Below are 27921 nucleotides of genomic sequence, written 5' to 3'. Positions count from 1 at the left end.
CATTTTGCTAAAATCAACTACCGAACAACGTCATCTCTACGAGCACTCTTTTAACTTCGGCGAAATCATCTAAAGATAGAAGCCAGTCTAATTTAAAAGAAGAGAAGATATATGGCTCGCGTTTATTTAATCGCGAATTAGCTCATGAAGCTAACAACATCTTTATTTTGTGAATATGGTATTATGAAAATCCGTCAATGCATACTGCACTCGATTATCAATGTTATCAAAGCGAAAATACCTATCAGAGCGAATAAAGTTACAGTGACATGAAAATTGCACTATTGTCTTGCAAAGACATGATGATTGTGACAACTCAATTGATACGATTTGCAATGAAGTTAAACAATTTTTGACGCTAAGTACGAGTATAGTCTGCCGTATAAAACACATATATTTACACAATAACTGCTAATTGTACGTATTGTTTAAATGTATCGTAATAATTATGTTTTCTTATTGCGCAAGTCAAGTAAATTTTTGAGTATAAAAATTACCCAGAAGTCTACGTATTCAGGTAGTTAAATTATTGTTATCAAACGGTAATCGATATGATCTATCAGCTGTCAACATTTGTGGTTAAGAATACCTACACGAGTGTACGGAATTTCTCCCAGACGGATTTGGCCGCATTGACCGTACTTTGATTTGCACGATGAGCCTTCATATAGAAAATTGCCTTTGCACAACAAATCTAAGTATATTTCCCCAGATATTTGAAATTAACTGTACTTTATGAAAATCAAACGACAAATTATAAATCCATAAATCCAAGCTTATAAGTACGTAGACTTCCTCTACCATTCTTTATCAGCCAAGATGGTCGGTAAAAGCATTTTGTTTTTTCTATTATCTTCCGTTGCAGGTTTAGAAGACCGCGACATAGATTTTTCTGTAGACTTTTTGAAAGCTAGAGATGTTAAATATATTTGTATGCTAACGTGTGGCGATAGAACTTGTAAGGATCAACATTTTTTTTTTAAATTAAGGTTTAATTTAATTTAAGTTTGTTTTAGAACGACCTAAAACCCCAGGGCCGTGATGCTGACGCCGACCGCCATATTTGTTAGAATATGGCGACGTTTGGATGTCAACTACAGTTGCATAAAGTTGCGGTATCGTTTTCCCCGATGTACATAGTGAAAAGCCGCCGCACTTACGCTACTGACGCGCTTATGATGTTCATTCCGTCCCTCAAGGAAATTGAAAGATACAGCGGTAATAACGACGTCGCAACAGTAATGCAGCTGTAATTGATATTCAAACGTCACGTTTAACCGATGTACATATAACAGTCGTTGTCAGCGTCGAGTGTGCGCGCTCGGAGCGTGCGTTTTGTGGCCGTGGCGGAACTGAAGGGGCCGACACAAATGGATTGCACTAAACTACAGTTTGTTGTTGGATTCTCACTTTAGTTGTAAATGGGATACAATGTATAAATGCTAGCTTTAAGTTCATGGCAAACATACAATAGTATACCTGCTCAGACACATACCTATATATTTATACTTAATACTTATATTTGCTTAAAAACACTTAAATTCCTAGCAAACAATGTGCTGACTAATCAAAAAATGAATAAATATTTTTAGGGAACAAGAAATTTGCAAAAAATGCCTCGAAATCCTCAATCGCAGTTTCATATGTTCGCATCGACGATTCTCTGTCAGATCTAGATTCAGTACGTGTATGCTTAAGCCCAGAATTTACTGATGTTGGCGTTTTGATTGATACCAAATGTCCGCTCTACGAAGAGGTCCTTATGTATGTAAGTATTAATTGAGTATCGTAAAACCACCCAATTTTAGTCCATTAGGTAGGTACAGTTGCCATCAGATAAATCGGAGCTGCCAAGCTGCTCACAAATATCTGATCATTCCCCGGGCATTAGAGTGCGTGTTCAGATATTTATGGCGACTGTACTACAACTTTTGTCCACAAGTTCTACACGTAATCGAGTATCAATACTGATCTTATGCATGGACTGTACAATCTTTGGTATTACAGAGGGTATATTTTCTTATTCAAGCCGATGGGCTTGAATAAGAAAAAAAGCGGCCAAGTGCGAGTCGGACTCGCGCATGAAGGGTTCCGTACAATTTAAGACGTATTAAAAAAAATCTACTTACTAGATCTTGTTCAACATTTTACCACTTTGGACACACATTTTACCACTTTGGAAGTGTCTCTCGCGCAAACTATTCAGTTTAGAAAAAAAATGATATTAGGAACCTAAATATCATTTTTGAAGACCTATCCATAGATACCCCACACGTATATGTTTGATGAAAAATTTTTTTTTTAAATTTTATGACGTATTAAAAAAGAACTACTCACTAGATCTCGTTCAAACCAATTTTCGGTGGAAGTTTGTATGGTAATGTATATCATATATTTTTTTTTAGATTTTTCATTCTGTTATTTTAGAAGTTACAGGGGGGGGGGGGGACAAACTTTTTTTTCACTTTGGAACGTTCTCTCGCGCAAACTTTTCAGTTTAGTAAAAAATGATATTAGAAACCTTAATATCATTTTTGAAGACCTATCCATAGATACCCCACACGTATGGGTATGATGAAAAAAATTTTTTTTTTTAATTTCATGACGTATTAAAAAAAAACTACTAACTAGATCTCGTTCAAACCAATTTTCGGTGGAAGTTTACATGGCAATGTATATCATATATTTTTTTTAGATTTTTCATTCTGTTATTTTAGAAGTTACGGGGGGGGGGGGGGGGGACACACATTTTACCACTTTGGAAGTATCTCTCGCGCAAACTATTCATTTTAGAAAAAAATGATATTAGAAACCTCAATATCATTTTTAAAGACCTATCCATAGATACCCCACACGTATGGGTTTGATGAAAAAAGATTTTTTGAGTTGCAGTTCTAAGTATGGGGAACCCCCAAAATTAATTGTTTTTTTTTCTATTTTTGTGTGAAAATCTTAATGCGGTTCATATAATACATCCACTTACTAAGTTTGAACAGTACAGCTCTTATAGTTTCGGAAAAAAGTGGCTGTGACAGAATCGGACAGACAGACGGACATGACGAATCTATAAGGGTTCCGTTTTTTGCCATTTGGCTACGGAACCCTAAAAAGAACAGATTTTGTCGTTAGAGATGTCTAACGACAAAATCTTTCTTTAGTGAAAGGGTAAAAATAAATACAAATTAAAATGTGATACCTAGTTATTAAAATACTTTTCTCTATAAATAAAACAAATCACCTTTTGTATTCAAAGGCTTTATTAGTATAGTTACCTAACTAATCCGTTATGGAATAATATCACTTAGCTATCATTCGCGCGTTCACATCGCTCAGATGTGTCCGCACAAAGTATTAGTGCGAGCGAAACACTTGCGCTAATGATAGCTAACGGACATGATTCCAATATCATTCTAATATCGGGTTGATGTCAGACGGTCATATTCACCTGTATATAATTATGTTAAGAATATCATATATGTAGCCAATATAGTGATATGCCGTCGGAAAGTTTACGAAATTGCAAAATTTCCACATGGAATAATATCGAACAAATATTTTTGTACAGCTTTATGGAAACTTTCAACAACATACATCGTGTTTTTCAGGCATCTCAAAATCTCTTATTTGATGCAAATCACAAGTGGTTAATAATCGATATTGATACTTGGATATCTAATATATCAACCGTTTTCAACGTTGAGACGAATGAAAATTTTTCATGGCTAATGAATACATTGGAAAAATTAAATATGAGTATAGATGCCAATGTCATGCTGTCACTGCAGAAAGGTAATAATTATCGAGTATCACAGAGTGGACAAAATGCATTGAAAGCCCTGAGGGCCTAGAATGGATGCGTTTTTATCGTCTGTCGTTTTGGTTGTCACTTTCTAATATGTAATGGCGAGCGTGCCACAGGAAAAGATATACGATAAAAGTGCAACCATAATATCCGTACTTGGAGAACAAGCGTGCGATTTGTAAGCAGGAAGTCGCAGGTTCGAATCCTGTCTCATATGATGAGTTCCTTGGATATAATTCGACACTTCAGTGATGTATTATAAATTATTTATTTACAATAACAATATACATAATGGATATATACAAAAGATTACTATAACTAGCTTATATCTAAAATAGGCCCTTGAGGCATTGTACCAAGGACGCTGGCGTCATTTCCTCGTATCGCAATACTGATACGTTGTGCGAGGAAGCCACCAGTCCTTCGGTCACCACCCAACTAGCGAAAACACGCTTAGAATAGTCTCAAGACTACAATTTTTTCGCTCTTATATTGATTTTATAGCATCGTATAAGCCCGGATTTGGGCACAAATTATAAGCGTATTTATTTTGATATCGTTCTAATATCAGTCTAATTGAATGCTGCTGGCATTTACAGTAATCTTTCCAAAACTTATTTAAACTACCTTAGGCTAATATCGCTTTTACGTAAGTATCTTATATTGGTCCAACGTTAGAATCTTATAAGCCTAAATAAGCTTATTTAGATTTTTTGTAAGATCACACAGAGTTGAAACATTCTATTTGTGAAGTATAAGTGTACTAGTAAAATAAATGCAGCAGCGTGACAAAAATATGTTAGATATATAAGACTAGGTAATAAGACTGACCTTACTAAAGCCGGTAATAGCTTGTCTAAGACTAATATAAGAGTGATGATATGTTCCAAAACAATAATAAGAGCTCTATAAGCTCATCAGTCTTATAAAGTGCGCAACCTGAGACTCTTTTGCTAGTTGGGCAGTTACGTCAACCAGACGTTTCGCGATTTCTCCAAAAAACTTGTGCGCGCTGGGACCCCATAGACCTAGAGTTTCAACGCCAAATGGTACAAAATGGTACTCTTTACCGAGGCTCTTATATTTATTACGTTTAAAAATTTCGGCGCGGCGGGCTGCGGCCGCTTTTACATTAGTCCGTTGGAGGTGGGACGGTGCCAGTGTGTCTACGCAGGTAGCATCCCACACGTGTGATTAATTACTCTGTAATAATATTTACAGGATCTGAGAATAACATTTACGAAGTGTATAATTTCGGAAAACTACGCGGAGGTAATGTCGTTGTGAAGAAACTGGGGAATTGGCGAAACAGAGCAGGTAACTAGTTATTATTAGAATCTGTCACCTTCCTAATAAGTCAATACGTACATAATAGTATTAAGACACTTAAACTTCTCACTTCATCATTGATAGCGCCCATAGCTTCTAAATCATTAAAAATACCAATGTAGTTAAGAAGTTAAAACAAACTTAATTTCGTAATCATGGCTTGCGGATAATCTAAAATCTAATATCAAATAATATCAATTTCGTCATTTCAATTTACCTATTTTTTTCTAGATTAACAAGGTATATTATTGACTACTAACCGCTAGGTGGCGTTTGACTTTCGATCAATTAAGCTTATTGCCAAGAAATTAAAAAATAATGTTATGGTCAATATGAAGAAGACCGACATAAAATATTTTTGGTTGGAAAGACCGACATAGGGCGAGAATTTTAGTATTTGTAAACGTATAGATCATGTCATTCACGACGACGCGTGCCTTGACTCGTATAGGTACTTATATTAGATTTGAGAAATCTGCGCGTTAAACTATACTTCGCTCAGACACAGTCAGAAATAAAGAGCTTCGCTCCTCTTGTTCTACCGATCTTCTGTAAGTGGAGTATGCGTACAAACGCAAGAGCTAGATGCGATGAAAGAGCTTGTAGACGCTCTTACCTGATAGACGGTCATAACTTTTACTTAACTACAAAATGGTCAAAGGTTATTGGGTTTAAAAGTCGCGAGACCCCGTAGGTTTTAATATGATTTCGAAAAGGCGGGAGTTTTTACAGGCTGTACATGATTTATTTATATATTTTATATAATAAATTTCACTTCACACTGCAACTCATGTTATTCTAATTTCTCAGATTTGATACAGCATCTAAATGCTTACAAATACTATAGAAGATGGGACTTCGAAAATTTTACTATTAACTATGTCGCAGTTGTAAGTAAGCTGACATAAAATAAAATAAAATATATATGTTATTGTACTATTATTTAATTATAAGCTTTTTAAAACTAACCTCTTGCCGCCCAGTGGCTTATAAAAGATTTCCTATGCGATACTAATTTGAATTTTGACGAATCAAAATTGCATTTAGTAATTGCAATTTGTTGTCTTGGCGGCTAGAGCTACATTTTAGAGTAAAACTACAAATAAACTAAAATTTTAGAGTATTGTTTATTATTTCTCGGGTTTTATGTATTGGCTTATCAAAGCAAACCATAATATTAATTTTGTAGATGTCGTATAGAGCAAATATTTGTATCTTTCATTTGTTTTCATCGATTTGCAGATGTCAACGCCGCCAAAAGTATTTGACGTGAACATGCTGGTAGGGGATACTCCGGCCCCGGGTGTTGCCGTGATGACTACGACAGTCACCAGAGTATTGCTAGAAATAGCAGAACTACATAATATCAGGTGAGCTAAATGAACAGCCTTCAACGACAGGGTGGTCTTGCCCTCTAGTTGAAGGCTGTTCAATTAGCGACTAGTTATAATATTGATAGGAATAGGAACTATGACGTGTAATAATTTTAAACTACAAATTCAAATTGAAACTTATTGAGGATAAATCGAAGTCATATTATGCCGTATATGTCACTAAAAATCCAGAGTTCTAGTTTTGAGTTTAAAAATAGTCTGAATGGCTTCGAGCAAAGGACGAAAATGGCTGTGCCTCTTTATTTTACGTGACTTGGTCGGGATACTATCGTGCCCCCAGATTTAATTTTACCTTTAACATAATAACAAGAACATAATTTATTCATATGAACATGTTTACAGATATAATTATACTATCGTAGACAGATGGATCGGAAAATTTGAGAGAAATACTACGCCGGTATGTTTTCTTTATACTAATGCAATGTACTTATTCTATAATTTACCCTAGACTTATTGTTGAAGTGCTACAAGGTCAGGTGGGGTAAGAGAAACATAGTTTATTTTACTCGTAGCAAGAGAAACCATACGAGGAAAGTCCTACTAACGTAAGTATTTTTGAGCGAATATTATTTATGCAATTGTTTTATTTGTAGAATTATCATTTATTTTAGATTTCAATATCTTTATGTATCTCTGTTTGTATTCCCTACAAGTGTTTCTCTTGCCAGTCTTGTCCCATAGTTTCTCTTATCCCACCTAAGCTTATAATTTTAATTATCTATTAATTTAATAGGTCTAAAACTTTTAATAAACTAAAACTAACGATCTAAAACATTAATAAACTTTAACCCCCTTATTCATAAACGTCTACTAAAGTTAACAAGCCGCTAATAATCGTTTGTCCCTTTCCATCATACCAACACGTCGGAAAGGGACAAACGATTATTAGCGGCTTGTTTACTTTACTAGACGTTTATGAATAAGGGGGTAAGTCCATATATTTATAAGAGCGATAACAAGGAAAATAATGACGTTTATGAAATAGCGGACACTGAAGACGTTGACTTTGATGGGAACCTGAGTGCGACTATTAAGGCAAACCTAGAAGTGCAGTTTTATGTTAATATTTAATTAGAAAGCAGTTGAAACATATCAAATAATTTTACATAAAATATTTTGATACGTGTTGTTTTAGTAGAAACGCTACTACATAACTAATTTATAAACTGAAGGTATTAATAATTATAAATTAAGGTATCATAAACGAAAATGCCTTGGCATCTGCTGTGAATGCAGAACATTGGTTTGATCCCAGAAGGTACAGGATGCTTTGGTATTTGTATCTTTCGTATTAAGTAACAAGTATTTCAGTTTTCAATTATTATTGATATTGTTTATTTAAAGGTGGTTGCTACTTTGTTATACTTCAAAGAACAAGACATCACACCGGTTCTACGTGTGACATCGGAAGTTTTCCAAAGGGTGGACATGGTGTCGCCGCCTATAACTTCTATAGAGTATGGATAGTTGGACTCTCTAAACGCTTATTGTTAAATAATTATAATTGACCGATAGATAGACCGATAGATTGGCGACCGGTTTGGCCTAGTGGGTAGTGACCCTGCCTACGAAGCTGATGGTCCCGGGTTCAAATCCTGGTAAGGGCATTTATTCGTGTGATGAGCATGGGTATTTGTTCCTGAGTCATGGGTGTTTTCTATGTATTTAAGTATTTATAAATATTTATATATTATATATATCGTTGTCTAAGTACCCTCAACACAAGCCTTATTGAGCTTACTGTGGGACTTAGTCAATTTGTGTAATAATGTCCTATAATATTTATTATTTATTTATTATTATTATTATGTCTGTCTTTTACAAATTCTCGGGACCATGGGGTCCCGGACATTTGGAAGGCGTGCGTGGGGCCGAAGCCAACACGTAGAAGCCCCTTGTAATAAGACAATTTACTCTAAATGTAACGTTACACCAACCGACGATTGTCCCTGTTCACACTATAGCAGTGCACCCAAGGACAAACCCCGGTTAGTGAAGGACTATTGTAAAAAAAGGGTACCAAAATAAACCGGGCTATTGGGTTGAGTTGCAAGTGGACTGGTAACCGGGACTATGGAGAATACTATGGCACCTGCCCTGATCATATGTTTTGAAAAACACGACAAAATGGGCAGATGGTGACTTGCCAACTCACAATATGGGTCCCCGAAAACGGCCGCTCGCACGGAGCGACAAGGGGACAACATTGCGTGAGCGGCTCAGGGTGTGGAGAGGTGTACGCCGCTTTCTACCCAGTGGCTGTAAGCAGCCACTGTGCCAACTCGCGTCTTATGCAAATTTCACTTCCACCCTGCGAGCATATAGCTCTGACACCCCACTCTGGACGGCCGGTAAAGGCAAGTCAGAGGTGAGAGTCCTGCGGCCCCTGCTCAGTGTTCACTCCAGCCGGCCAATCAAGGCAAGCCGGAGAGAGGGGCCTGACCGACTCTCGGGGATATGGGACCCAAGGGACGTCACTTTCCATTCGCCACAAGCTGCCCTGGGGGCTTATTATTATTATTATTATAGACAAGGCATGCAAGTGTTATTGTAGTTGGCTCAGGCAAATGAAGAGTAATCAGATATAAAATAAGCTGGAAACTCGTATAAGGTGTAGATTTAGGTATATGATAAACTTTATATTCGCGAAAAACAGTGTTCTGTTAACATTGACCTGAAATAACTTTTGACGCGCACATGATATTTTATATGAATTTAAAGGCAATCTTTAGAAGGACATGAGACAGCTGTATACAAGTTTCCAGCTTTTTATCTCTTATTCCGAGGAGGAATCCCTTTTTCGGCTTATCAAGATATGATCAAGATAAAATTGAGAGCCCTTAAATAGACTTTCAAGAGCGGATATCTAAAAAAATATGCAAGATATCCAAAAACTTGACTACATAAAACTTGTAGCAAACTTAACCAACTTTTATTTTGGATACGTAATCATGTCGCTAAGACGCATAGTTTCCGAAATATAATCGAAAAACCGAAACTATTGTGTTCCAAGCATTTCCCTCTATAACTTTTTTGTGCATTCGTTGCCTGACCTAATACTCCTAATAGCTAAGTGACACCTGTCATCTCAATACATGTTTTCAATATTTTGCATTTTAAGGTTATATATTTGAAACTACTTATGCGAAAAAATACTATAGTAGTTTCACAATCTTGTTGCTACTTGGGAGTAACACTTGTATAATCTATTTCAGGACAAGATATTACTACCGCATCCCAACCACCGGTCCCGGAAAGTTCGAGAACCAATTCCTACGGCCTCTGACCAAAGGCGCGTGGGGTTGCGTGATAGCTGTGATTTCTCTGTGCGCTCTGGTGTTGTTTCTGACGGTCAGAGCGGAATCGAGGCCAGCTGCTTTACAGTATGCTGTATTTTCTGTGGCAGCTACGTTTTGCCAACAATGTATGTAGTTTGGTAAACAAACAACGTGTGGGGTTGCGTGACAGTTGTTTTTTTAAAGTTGAATACTAATAAATTCCTTCATATTTCAGTTTTTGAAGATGGTGGTTACGATGATCCAAGACGAGAATCGTCTGGTAAGGGGCGTCAATAACTATTTGTGTGGTGTCAAACTCTTATAGGATCTAAATATTTTGCTGTTCTTAATTACGTCTTTACTGTACGAATAGCTCGCCAGCTCACAATACTGGTGACAGGAGCATCGTGCGTCCTCATATACAACTACTACACTAGCAGCGTGGTCAGTTGGTTGCTTAATGGACCTCCGCCTTCTATCAACTCCTTGCAAGAACTCCTGGAGAGCCCACTGTCGCTGATATACCAGGACATAGGCTACACACGTTCCTGGTTACAGGTGGGTTTGGATTACTTTGGATTCTTGTAAATTGATAGACGGTGTTTATTTGATCACCTGCAATAATTTACGGGCTGAATGTATATAAGTAGGTTATAGTGAGCAACTTCTACTATGGGATCAATCCCGAAATCGCGAAAAAAAATTGGCTTTTTCAGACATTTTGGCTATCTGACGTTGATATTTTGTATGGGAGAGTAATTTTTTTTGTTTTCGGGGTTAGTCCCATAGTAAAAGTTGCTCCGTATGCCCTATATATAATTCAGCCCGTAAATTATTGCAGGTGACTAAATAAACAGCCTGTATCCAGTCCAATACTATAGAAATGGCATGGGATTCGATAAGTTGTCGGCGAACTGATACAAATGAGTCTAAAAACCCGTGTTTGGTAGATGCCGAGCATCTAAAGGTTAAAACGTCGTCCTTTAACTAAGATGACGAATTGACGACTTATGGACAGCAAAAACTACTCCCTCTTGCTTCTAAGGAAACCGTGTCTTCTGTTGAAATAGGACGAGATTTATATTTTTTCTTTTGCATAATTTAATTCAAGTTAAGGAAAGTAACATTTTCTAGAATCCGAAGTATTACTACAATAAAAAGAATTCTGAAGTGGAAGATCAATTAAGGAAGTTAAAAGTATTCAAGAAGAAAAAGGGAGAACCCTTACTGGTGCCTTTGGAGGAAGGCATTGAAATGGTGAAAGCAGGAGGTATGCCACTTCATTATGCATCTACGAACACCGTTACTGCTTGCAAGCTAAGATTTAATTTTGATTTATTTACATGAGCATAAAAATGAAAGAGAGCTAAAAGTGTATTTAATCATAAGTATGCAGCTGATAAGGCATTTAAAACGGGAAATATAAGTTCTGATTTAATAAATTCGTGTCTTACGGAGTTGTTTCGAGCTGCAAACACAGGCAGGCAAACTTTGAGCAAATTGTGCAAAGTTTAAATTAAGGTGGATACTTGGATATTTTATATTGAATAAAATGCTTTTTTGCCGATGAATGGTTGACCAAACAACGACGTAAGAAGCGGGTTGTATATGAAAAACGATTATGGGAATGTGAGCCAGCGTTCCCTTTTTCTTCAAAAAATAAAACAACACTAATATTCATCGTTAAAATATCGCAGCCTGAAATAAGTAAGAACAATCATAAAATTAGTTTTTTAAATCCCTAAAATTTTAATAAGACCGAGAAATCTCAAAAAAATACCAGTTCCAGTTTCTCAAAGTAAATTGAAAGTGAAAATATTTAATACCCATTCATAGGATAAAACCTATACATGAAAAAAATCGCAAGTTTATTAAATACTGTTTCTGTGTCGAGTGTCAATATGACTAATTTATTGCAGGCTACGCATATCACACGGAAGTATACAACGCAAATATGCTAATATCACGCAGTTTCAACCAGGAAGAGCTATGTGAGCTCGGCTCCCTCCAGTCTATGGAAGAAACACCCGTTTATATTGCTATACCAAAAGACAGTCCTTATAAGGAGTTCTTTAACTGGAAGTAAGTCTACGAATAATTCTTTAGCTCTGTTCAAGTTCTTCTAACGAATTTTACATAGGTACTTATTCTGTGATTGGACATAACTTTATTTCCGTTGTTGAGAAGGCATTCACCATTGAGCAATCAAAATTGTAGGGCGATGTAGCTGACACACTAGAAAAGTTTATTGCTCTATGGTACAGTCAGCATCAAAAGTAGCGGATCAAATAACGCTTCATAAGTATCATTCTGTAACAGCTTAACAAAAAAGCGGCCAAGTGCGAGTCGGATTCGCGCATGAAGGGTTCCGTACCATTTAAGACGTATTAAAAAAAATCTACTTACTAGATCTCGTTCAACATTTTACCACTTTGGACACACATTTTACCACTTTGGAAGTGTCTCTCGCGCAAACTATTCAGTTTAGAAAAAAATGATATTAGAAACCTCCATATAAATTTTCAAGACCTATCCGTAGATACCCCACACGTATGGTTTTGATGAAAAAAAAATATTTTTATTTTATGACTTATTAAAAAAACTACTTACTAGATCTCGTTCAAACCAATTTTCGGTGGAAGTTTGCATGCTAATGTATATCATATATTTTTTTTAGATTTTTCATTCTGTTATTTTAGAAGTTACAGGGGGGGGGGGGGTGGGGACACAAATTTTTTCACTTTGGAAGTGTCTCTCGCGCAAACTATTCAGTTTAGAAAAAAATGATATTAGGAACCTAAATATCATTTTTGAAGACCTATCCATAGATACCCCACACGTATGGGTTTGATGAAAAAAGATTTTTTGAGTTTCAGTTCTAAGTATGGGGAACCCCCAAAATTTATTGCTTTTTTTCTATTTTTGTGTAAAAATCTTAATGCGGTTCATAGAATACAATACATCTACTTACCAAGTTTGAACAGTATAGCCCTTATAGTTTCGGAAAAAAGTGGCGGTGACATAATCGGACAGACAGACGGACATGACGAATCTATAAGGGTTCCGTTTTTTGCCATTTGGCAACGGAACCCTAAAAACGGATGTATTTAATATAGAACAACTTAGACTGTAAAATATGGATTTCATAAATGATAATGACATGTAAATTAATCAGTGTTATCATGTTCCTATTCAAATTCTTTTGGTATTATTTTAATAATTATGTGATATATGATATTTTAATTGATAAATGTAAATACCTATGTATGTATTAGCACTTAAATTAGTTTTAAGGATAAAATTGCCATACCCATTCTGGGTCCATGATACACTTACTCTTTCGCATCTAAATACCATTTGTAATTAGTAATTACCATGGTGCAATAAAGGAAGAATAAAGAATAAAAAATATACTTTGGAAGGTGAATTTAAGAAATTTATCTATATTTGGAAAAGTTATCTGAGATGTCAGATACGAGTACTTTTGGCATGTAGTCTCATCCGCTACTATTGATGCTGACTGTACTTACTCCTTTACGCACCCAAAGCTTTACTGATAGTTCTAATAACCTTGTTTTATGACCTTATTTCAAAACATTTTAGTCACATATATAATAAATATTACCTCTGTCACAACCTCCTTACAGTAATTCTTTTAAATTTCCCAATGTTATCAAAAACGTAACTAAGCGAGATCACATGGTTGCACAAAAGCAAGGTAACGCCTTAAAAAAAACTTCAATTCCAGTCTTTTGCGTATGCTTGAAACTGGCGTGGTCTCTCACCTTCAGCGTCAGGCCAACAGCCCTGAGATCTCCTGCGAAGGCAGCTCTCCTCGAGCTTTGGCTCTCGGTGGTGCTGCCCCTGCTTTCCTGATTCTCGCTTTTGGATACCTCTTAGCTACAGTCATTGTTCTGATGGAAAGGTACCAAAACAGCTTACTACCTCAGTCTACTCCGTTCCATAGATACATGATATCCGTCAGATTACGTGATCGCTTAGATTCAGCACCGGGCCAATAGCCCTGAGATCTCCTGCGAAGGCAGTTTACCTTCTGGCTTTGTTCTTATAGAAAGGTACGATATTTGAACTCCACCATGAAGATAAACATGTGTTTGAAACCAAGCAGTCACTGCATCCAGCACGTATGTGTATACGTGAACCTAACTTTAAGTTTTAAGAACTTCACTCTTTTAAAGAATATGGTGTTTTAATCCATTTTTTGCTGCTGAATAACCTTTTTTAATTTTTTATCGTTATGTACTTTTTTTCTAGACTTGTCGCGAAGAATGAATTAAAATTTATCGGGAAGATGAAACATCGAATACTACAAGGACACGAATACTAAAGAATTAATATATAAATTAAAAGAACTAGATATAGATTGAGAATTGCACGTTAAAAGTTAGTAGGGTAGTTTGTTGTAAGTTTAGTTGGATGTGTGTGATAAAAACTTTAGAAGTGTTTAGAAAACTTAGGAGAAATTATTTTGAAAATGCAATAAATAGATTAAAGAATGATTCTTTTAGTTTTACTTTCAAGGCCATTAAAAACTGCACTACAACATCCAAACCGATATACTTACATTGAAATAACTTTCATCAAAGCGTAGGTACCTATGTGTAAATAGGTCGTACCATGCATACATCAGTCGGTAACTCCTTAAAGAGAATTTAACTTCGTGTGAAGGAATTACGAAAATGAAGATCACCATTAAATTACGTTTAACATCGCGCCGTTCCAAACATTTTGCTGCAATTACGTTTGAAAGGCCATTCGATTGTACACCTTGTTTTCAATAAAATAAGGTAAACAATTTTGTGAGTTTTCAAATTTACTTACTGAATTAATTCTTGGCGTCGAATAATTCCTACGCGGTACGGTGTTAGGAATAAGTTTTAGAAATTAGAATTTTATTTAAAAACTTTATTGTTGGCAAATTAACACAATATGTCATAAACATAAATACTCTTTATTAGACAACTCAATCAGTATGAGTTACAGAAGGATAGAGGTAAAATAATTAGTGGTCTTGTCGCTAAAAAGCGATCTCGTCTAGAGAACCTTTAAACTTTATTTAATTCTTAACCAGGTGGTAATCTCATAGCGACCACATAGAAAAAAAAATTTGAGTTACTACAAAGACCACTAAAAGTCATATTAGTTGTCAAATCCAAATTGCCAGAAAATTGTCGTTTTATGAGTTTCTCCCGCTATAAATAAAGGGTATTACTGCAATGTTCTGCCGCCAGTAGATGAAGATAGTAGAGTAACTTATACATACTATGCCTTAAACAGTTTTTTTAGAAGTTTTCACTATGATATTGATGCATCAAGGCGGTTTGTTTATAGGTAGCTTATCGCGAAACGCGAAAATTGAAACTTTGTTATCTGTTTGTCTATCGGTCGAATATGAAAGAGTGATAGAGAGGCACATAACGAAATTTCGATTTTTGTGTTTCGCGGTATGCCCTCAGTATGCTAGTGGTGGTGCTCTCTACGCAGAGTTTTGCGTAATATACCCTATTGATGTCTTACCGACAAAAAAGGCAGTAAGTACTATTTGTTGTAATTTCTTGGTTTCATATAGGATACTGTATGTGTAGTATGTCACAACTTATCCCAGTTATTGTTTTTTGATAGAATATTCGCTCTTAAAGTTTGTGGTTCGTATATGACCCTCTGCCCGTTTAAGATCAATACAAGTATTCTGTATGTGGTCACCTGGTCACTGCTCTGCAGGGTATGCACATGACATGTATAGATATTTATTTATTTATTTATCCACACTCCCAAGTATCTTTACAGTAGTATTATTATGAATGAACCGTTCTCTCATTGGCAAAACTAGCATAATATAAGAAACTTGTTTTCGGACCTCTATTCACTGTGTTCTAGTATAAACACGAATAAGTTGTTATATTTTATAACTTTTACTGTCGTTTTATTATGTTAACGATTACATATAGTAAAGATTTGATTAACCCTTTAAACTTCTACATATGTATGGCTAGCAGGGTAGTGGCGACATACATACCACATAGTGCCACTGTTAACGGGCAGGGGGCATATATGGACCGCAGGGTATTTTTTAAAGAATTATAACAAAATTAAAGAGGTTCTTCAGAATAATTACGTACTGCGAAAGTCACTGACAGGTATGTAGGTTGTCTATGAGATTTATCAAGTGATATGTACTATCATTACAGGTAAAGGAAATGTTGAATAATTTGAAGGTTTTGGTGAGTCGTGAGTTTCTGTAAACTCTTTTTAATACTATAAGGGTACTCCGAATATTTAGGAAAGTAGAAAAACCTTTTGCGTAAATATTTTAACGTTTCTTCGAATTACCTAAAGCGGATTCAAAAAGATCGTATGATTTACGGGGAACGATAATACAGACGTTTGAAAGAGAGCAATACTTAGGTACTCGTTATAAAACGAAAAAAGAACGAATTTGGAATAAAATGGTACCTATCTCAAAAGATGTGGTTTTTTTTTATTTTTATTTTTTTATTTTTTTTTGTTTTTTATTTTTTTTTAATAAATAAATAAATAAATAAATATTACAGGACATTATTACACAAATTGACTAAGTCCCACAGTAAGCTCAATAAGGCTTGTGTTGAGGGTACTTAGACAACGATATATATAATATATAAATATTTATAAATACTTAAATACATAGAAAACACCCATGACTCATGAACAAATATCCATGCTCATCACACGAATAAATGCCCTTACCAGGATTTGAACCCGGGACCATCAGCTTCGTAGGCAGGGTCACTACCCACTAGGCCAAACCGGTCGTCAGTCATGTTATTTCAATTGTTCTTTAACCGGTAACCAAAAACGAGAACGAAATGCTGTTTTGTACTTGTAAAATTAATTATATTATTTAAATTTGCCTAATTACCTTCTTAATTAAATGCGCCAATAAACTCAGGTGCTGTTAATTAGCGTTAAACTAAATAGCATTAATTAAAACAGTCGACACAGTTGACTGAATTTGTAATCTTATTACGTTGATATAAGGTTTATGGTGAGTTAAGTGTTTCTCTAAATACGTACATTAAAATGGAACGAAATAGTTAGGTACCTACTTTGTTATTTTTCGGGACCTGAATTGTCGAGACGTGTCATTTATCAGAAGGTGATTGTAAGAAATTTAAGTGTAATACTGCATCACTCGTAAGTACTTAGTCGATACATAATAAGTTACTCGATATAGGGTGAGGTGACCAGATGTATTTCAGGCACGAATTTTTCATTAGAATAGAATAGAATAGAATAACTTTATTTGCATAGAATAAGTACATATTTTGGTGTCCACAGATGTAATTTTGATAATTTGTTGCTTATTCTGCTATATGTATATAATAATAGCATGCAAAAACTTTACACAATTTAAATTTTAATTACTATTGAATAACAGTTTTAATCAGCAATTTTATTTTACTACTGGATGTTTTCGGAGAGAAAATCTTTGAGGCAATAATAATTTTTATCCAATAAGTAACAAACAAGACTTCTTTTAAATTTATTAATAGGTAGCTCCCTCATGCGTCGCGGTAGCTTGTTATACACTTTAATGCACATTGCAAAACACTGCCTGTAATATATTGAAGTCTTAGGAATACTATCATGTACGAGACGACCTTCATTTCTCGTGCCCCTCGGAAACACAGTTTTGGCCATCGTGAAAAGTTCCATATGGTTCTTGACGAAAATGCACGACTCCAATATATACAAAGACGGAAGCGTCAGGATCTTTAAATTTTTGAATATTTCTCTACATGACTTATAAGGGCGTGAATCACAGATTGCTCGGATACAATTTTTCTGTGCAATAAATGCTCTATCCAGACTTGAACTGGCCCCCCAAAGGATAAGGCCGTACCTCAAATTTGAACTAATATAGCCGTGATAAGCGGCTAAAGAGGCTTGTAAACCGGACGTGCGTCTCAGTCTCCTCAAAACATAAACAAACCTATTTATTTTGGAACAAACTTTTTCAATCTGTTCATTCCAGTCCAGATATTTGTCTAATTTGAAATGTTACGTTATCCATTTCGGCTATAGTTTTATTTTTATAGTGTATATTTAATTCTTCACTTTTGCCGAGTTTTGTATTAAATTGTACATAGTTCGTTTTCTCAACATTTATTTGCAAATTATGTTTACCTAGCCAATCGATTACAAAGATCAACATTTCATTTATTTTTACCACGTGCTTTTTGATGCTCTCATATTTATTTGATGTAACAACAACTGAAATGTCGCCCGCAAATAAAATGGATTTATACTTAATTGCATCGCATATATCGTTTACATAGATGATAAACATTAAAGGACCTAGTACACTACCTTGAGGTACACCAAAGTTATTTTGTAGAGTTTCAGATTGGTAGTGGATTTCCTCATTTTGGTCATTTAATGTGGAAATATCTACATATTGATTTCTTCCAGACAGGTACGTTTGAATCCAATTTAAAGCAGGTCCTCGTATGCCATAATTGTCTAATTTTTGGAGAAGCAAAGAATGGTCTACAAAATCGAACGCTTTAGACATGTCTAAGAATATTGCTTTTGTGTATTTTTTTTCATCTACGCTTTTTGTTACGTAGTGAACTAAGTTAAAACCAGCAAGTGTGGTGGATTTGTTTTTTTGAAATCTGTTTTGTTCCTGTTTTATGACATTATATTTTTCGAAAAATTCCATAATTCGTTTATGCATGCACTTTTCAAAAATTTTCGATAAGATGGGTATCAGGGTTATGGGGCGGTAATTTCCCATGTCCATTTTATTTTTATTTTTGAATAGTGGCTTTACTACAGACGTCTTAAGTAGGTCTGGGAAGCAACCAGCTACAAAAGAAAAATTTATCAAATAAGCAAGAATTGTAACTAGATCAGCTTTACAACTTTTAATAACCTTGGTACTGATTTCATTCCTACAGCATTTGTGCTATTCAGTGACATATTTATGTTTCCGATCTCTAGTTCCGTAAATGGCTTTAAGAATATACTATTTTGCATTGCATTGATTTGACAATATGTTCTACTACTAGTGCATGTTGGCGTTTTATTTGTTAACTCGATATAATATTTATTAAAACGCGTTGCTATCTCTAAAGGGTCCGTGATAAACTCGTTATTCACTTCTATTTTGTCAATGTACTGCGGTAACTTTGAGCTTTCTGTTTCAGCTTTAATCACGTTCCATGATGCCTTACATTTATTTTTACATCTTTGTATGTATTTAGTATTTGTAATATGTCTCGATTTATAAATGCATCTTTTCAGAAGTTTAGTATAGTTATAGTATTCATGTTTCTTTTCACTTTGTTTATTTTTATAGTAATTTATTCTTAGCTGTCTTTTTGTATTACAACTGACCTTAATCCCTTTTGAAATCCATTTAGGAGTTTGCTGCAACACATAGTTAACCTTGATTCGCCGAATGGGAAAACAGAGTTTGTCAAATACTGATAACAACTCGTGGAATTTTTGAAACATTGTCCCGTAATTAGGCGAAACCAATACGGGACAGTACATAGTCCCGTAATTTTATGATTAAATGGCATGTAATCATAAAAAATAGCTACCTCGTACATAGCGGTTATTTAGTTGGTAATTCCACATTTCCCAAATAATTTATAAATTGTGATTTTTTATTAATATTTATGATTGTTTTAAGGATAATGCCTAAATGCATTCTATACCAGTCAACCATCAGGCTAAACAGAATAATTGTTAAGAAAAAAAAAACTGACTTTAATGAGGAAGACCGGTGAAAGAAAGATGTTGTTTATCTCGATATTCAAGGAAATGAAATATTTCAATATGGTTTTATATAATTTTTATTTGCTGTTAAGTGTAAGTTTATGTATTTGTATACCTGTGATAGGTCTTGCTCAAGTTTTAACTCTGGAAGTTTGTTCTTTGATATTAAAAATAGAATTACGTTACTTATGTCCGTTAAAAAAGTTACGGTTAGGACGCATATCTCCTTATATTTCTGGCGTCGAATTACGGTTCCTATGACTGTTCCTCCAAGTCTCTCTTGGTTGGGCTTAATTGAAAAAATAGGTGAAGAAATATAAAAAAAAAACAGAACCTTCAGAATTTCATAAAACATTGTTAGTACCATCGGTATAGCTAGGGGTAAATAAGTACATTAAAATCAAATCCAAACGAATAATAAATATTTAATAATATTGACATAATACTTTCAACAATGAAATCACGATTCATAGTAAAATTAAAATTAATTGAAATATGTTTTAACTGTAATTTTAGTATTTCACCTAATTATACTTAAACTTAAATAACTTAAATGTTAATATTTCTAGTTTTTTATTGTAATGAAAAAATCAACGATGAACAACTCTGGCCAACGTGGGACTTCATTTTCATTGTGATTGACATCTGCATATACAGTTAATAGCTACTTAAATATTATAATTCTAAATGAATTAATGTGCTAAACTTGTCTACCAACAAAACCAGACAAGTGCGAGTCAGACTCGCCCACCGAGGGTTTCGTACTTTTTCGTATTTGTTATTATAGCGGCAACAGAAATACATCATCTGTGAAAATTTTAACTGTCAGGCAATAACAGTTCATGAGACACAGCCTGGTGACAGACGGACAGACAGATGGACGGAAAGACGGATGGAGTCTTAGTAATAGGGTCCCGTCTTACCCTTTGGGTACGGAACTCTAAAAAATGTCTGTAGACATTTCAAGTGTCAGCCACTGTATATATAATTAACCGTCATAGGAACTGTTCATTCGACGTGAAGAGATACAGTAACCAAACTACCTCATAATTGCGAGATGATTGTGAGTTGAAAGAGTGCGTCATAAACGTTTTTGAAAAATTTGACCTTTATGATTAAATTATTTTTTTCCGTTGAAAGATATTACTCTTTAGCGATAAGTCCACCAATTGTATGACTGTATGTTTAACCAATTGCTGCCTAAGTTTATACTTAGGCTTATAAAAAAAAATTGTTACAGAGCTGAACCCATGGACGCTGCATCATCCGTGGCTCGAGTGAAAAGCATTCAAGCTGCCTTCCAGGTGCTTGCATTATTGCAGATGACAGCTATATATTACCCGAAGCAAGCAATAGTACAAGGTCAGTGAAAAGATGGATCGTTGAGAAAATATGAATATTAAAAGTGTAGGTAAGGTAAATGAATGTGGAGAATGATGGATGAATGATGTGGTGAATGATGGTAGAGAGCAATCTCACATCTGAGGATGCCGAAGATCGGGCAAAGTGGAGAAGATTAAGTAGGAGAGCGGACCCTGGCGCTAGGCCGGGAAAACGCTAGGTTGAAGAAGAAGAGGTAAGGTAAATGAATGTCCTAGAAAAAAAAACCTATAACTAAATTAAATAACGCCACAAATAAGAACTTACTCAAACAACTCGTCCCGCGCCCTTTCGGATGCAAAGGTAGTCACACACGCCGCGTTGCCGATAGACAGCTTCTGCATTAGAAAAAACCCAGAACGAAGGGTCTTAAACGCTATCCCAATTCGCTCAAGAAAATCTTGGCCTCGGCACACCAACAACAGCCTGACGTCTCTACTGCCAACGGGACAAAAATATACCTTTTCAGCAGCCAGCAGCCCCGAGTACTTATCCCGCTTACGAAGTGCTGCTAATTCAGCTGCCGTCCGGACAGTCCGACCAATGTGCGAGGCAACAAAAGTGGTGACACATGTGGCATCCCAAAGTAGACACCCTTCTCCCATGGAATAAGTGTCAGTCCGTTAGGGTCTTTTGCCATCGGACCGGCTTAGGCCTGGAGGTCCCAACGTGCACGACACATTTGCAGACAAGAGTGCCCTCCTCACAATGTCATTTACGCCAAATATGCCGGGCAAGATGTTTGCAATTTAAAATTTTATTTTAGCCTATCAAAACTTTTGGGGTTGTTTCACATGTAACACAACCACACGATAACCAGAACCATACCACAACTACAACACGTTTTGCCGTATTGTGGTACGTGTGAATGTACTATTTATTTTCAATTAAAAAATATCCGCTCGACCACGTGTTGCGGTTGTGGTGGTGGCCAGTAAAACCTGTGCCGATACCGGTAAATAAATGTAATAAAATAAATTCGCTATAGATCCGGTTATAAAAGTGATTTAATATGTACTAAAACTTTGTCTACATATTACGTCAATGCTTTGACTGAGTCCTATTTTCAAAGGCAGGCTTAATGACGATTTACCGCAAACATTCAAGAGTTACGCTGTATCATTTTCATTTACTTACCTAGGCAATCTGTTTTACTTTTTTCATATCAAAATGTATAATTTTAGGTCTTTGATTTTACTATCGTATAACATGCCTACTTTTCTCCAAAATTTGCTCCAAAATTCGACATTAAATTTAAATATTAAAGCAACAGACCAAGATACCAAAATCGTTGTCAACTTAGCTTGATCTAGCTCTATCAACATACCTACCACAATATAATAGAGTCAGACCAAGATAAGTTGGCAGTAATTTTGACAGCCCAGACAGTGCAAGTTTTATTTTAAACTTCAAACTTCTATGACATTTTGACGTTTAAAATAACACTTGCACAGTCTGTGCTATCAAAATCGCTGCCAAGTGCCAAGTTAGCTTGGTCTAACTCTATATGTATGTGCCCATTTAAAATGCACGTTGAAAGCTAGAGTACAATTACCCAGTGCGGAGCAAAGGCGGACACATTTTACGGTATGTTAAAATGTCGGAAATCTCATGAGAAGACACAGGAACAGTTTAGTAATGGCGGCATATGTATAACCTTGCCTTCGTATTGACTTGTCAAACATTATTATCTTGCTTTGTAAATACAGGTGGATTTTAATGAATACATTGGATAAATAGGTACTACTTGCAAAGATGACGTCAAGTTGAAAAGATAACAAAAAAAAAATACATGAAGTACAAAATCACCTAATTAATATTCCTGGTTGTCAATACTTTACCTTTTGCTAATAGCGTTTAGTGAGAACGCAGCCCAATGGGTCTTTACCCATACTTGACTACCAGGAATACCAGGATTTACCAGGTTCTTTAACCTAGATATAAATATGTAAAAATAAAACTGTAGAACGACTCATAATCATAATGCCATACCGATAAATAAACCTTTTGCTAACTTTATAATTTTGCTATTGCTAGTGGTAGGTAAGCGGCCGCTAGCTGTTTAAAGATCACTCTCGGATGGCAACTGCAGCTAAAGCCCGGCGCTGTTGTGTGTCATGTATAGGGTGACAGTTCAGTTTGGTATGAAAAATTTAGTTCCAATTAAATTCCGCATTATGGCGCGTGATCATATATTACTGGTCAGGCTTTACATTACTGCGGGGCGTTGATATCGCCGATGGCGCCGATCGATGGTGCCGATGACTATAGTTTTTTTAGCATCGGAAAATAGGTAAACAATCTTGACATGTTTTTTTATTGAAAAACACTTTTAATAATTAATTTATATTACTTATAAAAGCAAAAGAATGTAAAAGATCGTATATGATTTATAATTGTACATTTTTGCCATCACTTATTTTTCAATCAGATTCTTAATAAAAAGACTATTCAATATCGCTTACTTTCTTTCTAATGCTAAAAAAAACCGGCCAAGTGCGAGTCAGACTCGCCCACCGAGGGTTCCGTACACACGTAGGTATATATTATTATATGATGTAACGGTTTTCGCAATTTTTCCTTTATCTGTCCTATAAGACGTTACTTCGTACCAAATTTCAAGATTCCAAGTTCACGGAAAGTACCCTGTAGGTTTTGATTCCCTTGCGAGTGTCGAAAATTTACGGCATGAACGGCTATATCTTTTGATTGCGTTGGCTTAGAAGATTGATTTTTTCACGTCTCCAAGGGACAGTAGACCTCAGTAATTGATATAAATTCCAGCTTGATACCTCCAGCGTTCCTGAGAAAAAGGGTCTTGACAGAGAGACAGACAGACGGACGGACAACAAAGTGATCCTATAAGGGTTCCGTTTTTTCCTTTCGAGGTACGGAACCCTAAAACCACGAACTATATAAAAAATACATCAAAAAATACTCCAAAACAATTTAAGAATTTGTCACCTGTCACTTGTCAATTGTCACTCGACATATGTCACTGAAAAATGTCAGCGTGGTGAAATAGGGGCCTGATCTGACTATAACAAGACAAGAGGTGGCCATAGGAACTCGGTGATAAAACAATACAACCTAGTCTGTTTTTTTTATTCCGTAGACTAAAATGACAACAAATGTCAAACGTAGAAATAATGTGACCAGCTCAAAACAAATAGTGCTGATCTTTGATTTCGGTTTGTGAATAACCGATAAATATTAAATTAATTTTAAATTCAAAATAAACAATGAATGAATTCTACTCACTACATGATAGTAAGTAAACAATAAATAATATCTACTCACTACTAATCCATTCAAACATTTAAAAATTGCATTATGAGCTTCGAGGTGACTGTATCTTACAAAACAATCGCTTTTAAATATTAGAAATATTGTGTATAGACTAGGATACAACCTTTCTAAATGCCTCAAAATGGTGTTACATGCCTATATAAGTAACTCCCAATAGTTTATTTTCGGTTAGTACCGGTTGTAGCACATCGCTATTTATAAGACGTAAAAAACTACCAACACATAAAATGTAAATTTAGTCTACGGGATAAAAAAAAAGACTAAAATAGTTGGGGTTTTTAGAATTGTCTCGATGAGTATTAGTTGCCTGTGGAAAGAAAAGAACAGTCATCTATAAAAGATTGTACCTAAAATGATATTTTTGACAAAAAACTTATTTACAGATGGCGATCGTTACAGTTTCATAATAGTAGGTGGTGGAAGCGCGGGCTGCGTGCTCGCTAATCGATTATCTGAAGACAGCCGCTTTAACGTGCTCCTCATTGAGGCTGGTGGGGACCCGCCCCTCGAGTCACAGGTATATCTCTATCTTTCTCTCTATCTTCTACTGCCTCTCCAACTATACTAGTCAGAATACTGATTGGAGACTGAAGTCATATTGCTATCCCATCCATGCTTGATCAGACCCAGCACTATTGAAAGGGATGAAATTTACACCTCTTGTTACCATTACTAGTATAGTGAAGGTTGGCCATCATCTCCGCATATTTCTCCCATCGAAATTTCCGATTCCTAGATATCGTTCCTAGATTCAAATGATATTGCTTGTTGTCGAGGAATACCTGAGTAGGCTTGAATTTTTTACTATAAGTACACTGTGAGCTGTAAGACCTCACAAATCATAAAGATAGCACCAGTTTCAGAAACTATATTTATAAAAAAAATACAATTTATGTACTGTCAAACCTGGCTACATACAAAAGTATTTTTGCCCAAGCTGAAACGGGGACTAACATTTTAGCTATGTTAACAACATTTTTTCCAGCTTCCGGGTCTGATGGGCTACATTCCAAAAACACCTCAAGACTGGAATTATACTGAGCAATATGACAAAAACCGGGATATTTACCAAAACAACCGTGTATTGCCATTGACACAAGGCAGAATGCTTGGTGGGGGGAGCAGTGCTAATTATATGTACTATGTGAGAGGAAATCCTCATGATTACAATTCTTGGGCACATGCCGTTGGAGATCCGTCCTGGGACTACAAACATGTCCTACAATACTTCAAAAAAAGTGAACATATGGATGATCCTAGTATCCTTAGCTCAAAATATAGAAAATTTCATGGCACGAGCGGCTACCTACATGTAACAAAACAATCTTATCAAGAAGCTACTACATATCTTAATATGTTTCACGAACTAGGGTTCAAAATACTTATAGATGTTAATGGTAATGAGCAATTAGGTTATGGTGAACCTTCTTTGACTATTGCTAAAGGAGTGCGGCAGAGCACGGCCTATAGTTTCCTCAGGCCTGTCAAAAACCGACAAAACCTACACGTCCTCAAGCATACACTAGTTACTAAAATACTTTTCGACAAATTTAAAAATGCTATTGGTGTAGAAGCTTTAACAGAAGACGACAAGGTGATAAAAATAATAGCGGAGAAGGAGGTAATAGTAACTGCTGGTGGATTCAACTCTCCAAAATTGCTTATGCTATCGGGAATAGGTCCTAAGGATCACTTGGAATCTTTGGGTATAAAAGTAATCTCTGACTTGCCAGTCGGACAAAATTTACAAGACCATACGGCTGCTTTGGTCGCATACAAGTTTAAGAAGGCAAGTGCTCCGCCACAGCCTCAAAATTACGGTACATTTCCCGCTATTTCTATGGCAGGATACGTAGCTTTGAATAAATCGCAACTGTATCCAGACTACCAATCTATTTGTTTTCACATTCCAAACGATTCATCTGCAGCAATGACCTTATGTTCTTTTAATTTTGCACTAGATTATAACACTTGTCAATCTATTTATGAAGCCGGTAAAGGCAGGGAGGTATTGTTTTGTGTACAAAATCTATTAAATCCTAGATCACGTGGTAAAATTGAGCTTGGGAGCACAGATCCTAAAGATCAGCCCATGATCTTCTTAAGAACGTACTCAGAAGAAGAAGATTTGGAAAAAACGGTGAAAGCTTTTGAAAAGTTGGACGAGATTAGAAGTTCAAAGTATTTTATGGCGGTTGCTGGCGAAATTATTGATCATAGGTTACCGCGGTGTAAAGGGATGGTATTTGGGACAAGGGAGTACTGGCGATGCCATGTGTTGAGCACCAGGATAACGATGTATCATTTCTCCGGTGCATGCGGGATGGGGCGAGGGCGGGTGGTGGACCCAAGACTGAGAGTGTACGGCGTGAAACGCCTGCGTGTCGCTGATAGCTCCACCATGCACAGCGTCCCCAGTGGTAATATTAACGCTCCTGTCATCATGATTGCCGAAAAAGCAGCGGACATGATCAAAGAAGATAATTGTATATAAAAGTATGCGTTCTAAGCACGAATTTTGTTTTGTATAATGTATGTATATTTATTTGCACTTTTGTTTTCCCAATTAAATTTATAAAAAAAAAAGTATTTTATACTTGTAACTCCCGACCGACGACCCCGGTTGACGACCGGTTTGGCCTAGTGGGCAGTGACCCTGCCTACGAAGCTGATGGTCCCGGGTTCAAATCCTGGTAAGGGCATTTATTTGTGTGATCCTCAACACAAGCCTTATTGAGCTTACTGTTACTATCATGTGAACCGATTTCTAAAATTGTTCTTTTATTTAAAAAAAGCGGCCAAGTGCGAGTCGGACTCGCCCATGAAGGGTTCCGTACCATTTATGACGTATTAAAAAAACTACTTACTAGATCTGGTTCAAACCAATTTTCGTTGGAAGTTTGCATGGTAATGTATATCATATATTTTTTTTAGATTTTTCATTCCCTTATTTTAGAAGTTACAGGGGGGGGGGGACACTTTTTTTCACTTTGGAAGTGTCTCTCGCGCAAACTATTCAGTTTAGAAAAAAATGATATTAGAAACCTAAATATCATTTTTGAAGACCTATCCTTAATTACCCCACACGTATGGGTTTGATGAAAAAATTTTTTTTTTTTAAATTTTTATGACGTATTAAAAAAAAAACTACTTACTAAATCTCGTTCGAACCAATTTTCGGTGGAAGTTTGCATGGCAATGTATATCATATATTTTTTTTAGATTTTTCATTCTGTTATTTTAGAAGTTACGGGGGGGGGGGGGACACACTTTTTACCACTTTGGAAGTGTCTCTCGCGCAAACTATTCAGTTTAGAAAAAAATGATATAAGAAACCTCAATATCATTTTTAAAGACCTATCCATAGATCTATGTGGGGACACGTATGGGTTTGATGAAAAAAGATTTTTTGAGTTTCAGTTCTAAGTATGGGGAACCCCCAAAATTTATTGTTTTTTTTTCTATTTTTGTGTAAACATCATAATGCGGTTCATAGAATACATCTACTTACCAAGTTTGAACAGTATAGCTTTTATAGTTTCGGAAAAAAGTGGCTGTGACAGAATCGGACAGACAGACGGACATGACGAATCTATAAGGGTTCCGTTTTTTGCCATTTGGCTACGGAACCCTAAAA

General features: G+C 35.8%; 2 protein-coding genes across 2 annotated transcripts; both read left to right on the top strand.

Moving 5' to 3' along the window:
- The first annotated feature begins 801 nt into the window (after nucleotides 1-801).
- Nucleotides 802-14326, top strand: LOC133522307 (ionotropic receptor 75a-like). Its single transcript, XM_061857602.1, has 15 exons — nucleotides 802-958; nucleotides 1593-1768; nucleotides 3606-3789; nucleotides 5024-5119; nucleotides 5942-6021; nucleotides 6374-6501; nucleotides 6868-6925; nucleotides 7873-7985; nucleotides 9744-9952; nucleotides 10042-10086; nucleotides 10180-10364; nucleotides 10941-11076; nucleotides 11726-11888; nucleotides 13555-13731; nucleotides 14082-14326. The coding sequence occupies exons 1-15, from the start codon at nucleotides 820-822 to the stop codon at nucleotides 14152-14154; spliced, it is 1962 nt and encodes a 653-aa protein (XP_061713586.1). The 5' UTR covers nucleotides 802-819; the 3' UTR covers nucleotides 14155-14326.
- A 6515-nt stretch (nucleotides 14327-20841) lies between these two features.
- LOC133522308 (ecdysone oxidase-like) lies at nucleotides 20842-26861 on the top strand. The gene is made up of 3 exons (XM_061857603.1): nucleotides 20842-20957; nucleotides 24668-24801; nucleotides 25270-26861. Exons 1-3 carry the CDS (start codon nucleotides 20846-20848, stop codon nucleotides 26776-26778), a joined length of 1755 nt encoding a protein of 584 aa, XP_061713587.1. The 5' UTR covers nucleotides 20842-20845; the 3' UTR covers nucleotides 26779-26861.
- Nucleotides 26862-27921: the final 1060 nt, after the last annotated feature.

The sequence above is a fragment of the Cydia pomonella genome, chromosome 10 (assembly GCF_033807575.1).
Source record: "Cydia pomonella isolate Wapato2018A chromosome 10, ilCydPomo1, whole genome shotgun sequence".
In the NCBI taxonomy this organism is placed as follows: Eukaryota; Metazoa; Arthropoda; class Insecta; order Lepidoptera; family Tortricidae; genus Cydia; species Cydia pomonella.
Note: the sequence above shows the minus strand (reverse complement) of the source record. Positions and strands in the feature narration are given on the sequence as shown.

Excerpts from the sequence above, each read along its gene's own strand:
- LOC133522307 (XM_061857602.1), top strand. The coding sequence starts at position 820 with ATGGTCGGTAAAAGCATTTTGTTTTTTCTATTATCTTCCGTTGCAGGT. Across the intron at positions 5,120-5,941 it reads GAATTGGCGAAACAGAGCAG|ATTTGATACAGCATCTAAAT; the intron begins GTAACTAGTTAT and ends CTAATTTCTCAG. Across the intron at positions 7,986-9,743 it reads CCGCCTATAACTTCTATAGA|GACAAGATATTACTACCGCA; the intron begins GTATGGATAGTT and ends AATCTATTTCAG.
- LOC133522308 (XM_061857603.1), top strand. The coding sequence starts at position 20,846 with ATGGACGCTGCATCATCCGTGGCTCGAGTGAAAAGCATTCAAGCTGCC. Across the intron at positions 20,958-24,667 it reads GAAGCAAGCAATAGTACAAG|ATGGCGATCGTTACAGTTTC; the intron begins GTCAGTGAAAAG and ends ACTTATTTACAG. Across the intron at positions 24,802-25,269 it reads ACCCGCCCCTCGAGTCACAG|CTTCCGGGTCTGATGGGCTA; the intron begins GTATATCTCTAT and ends CATTTTTTCCAG.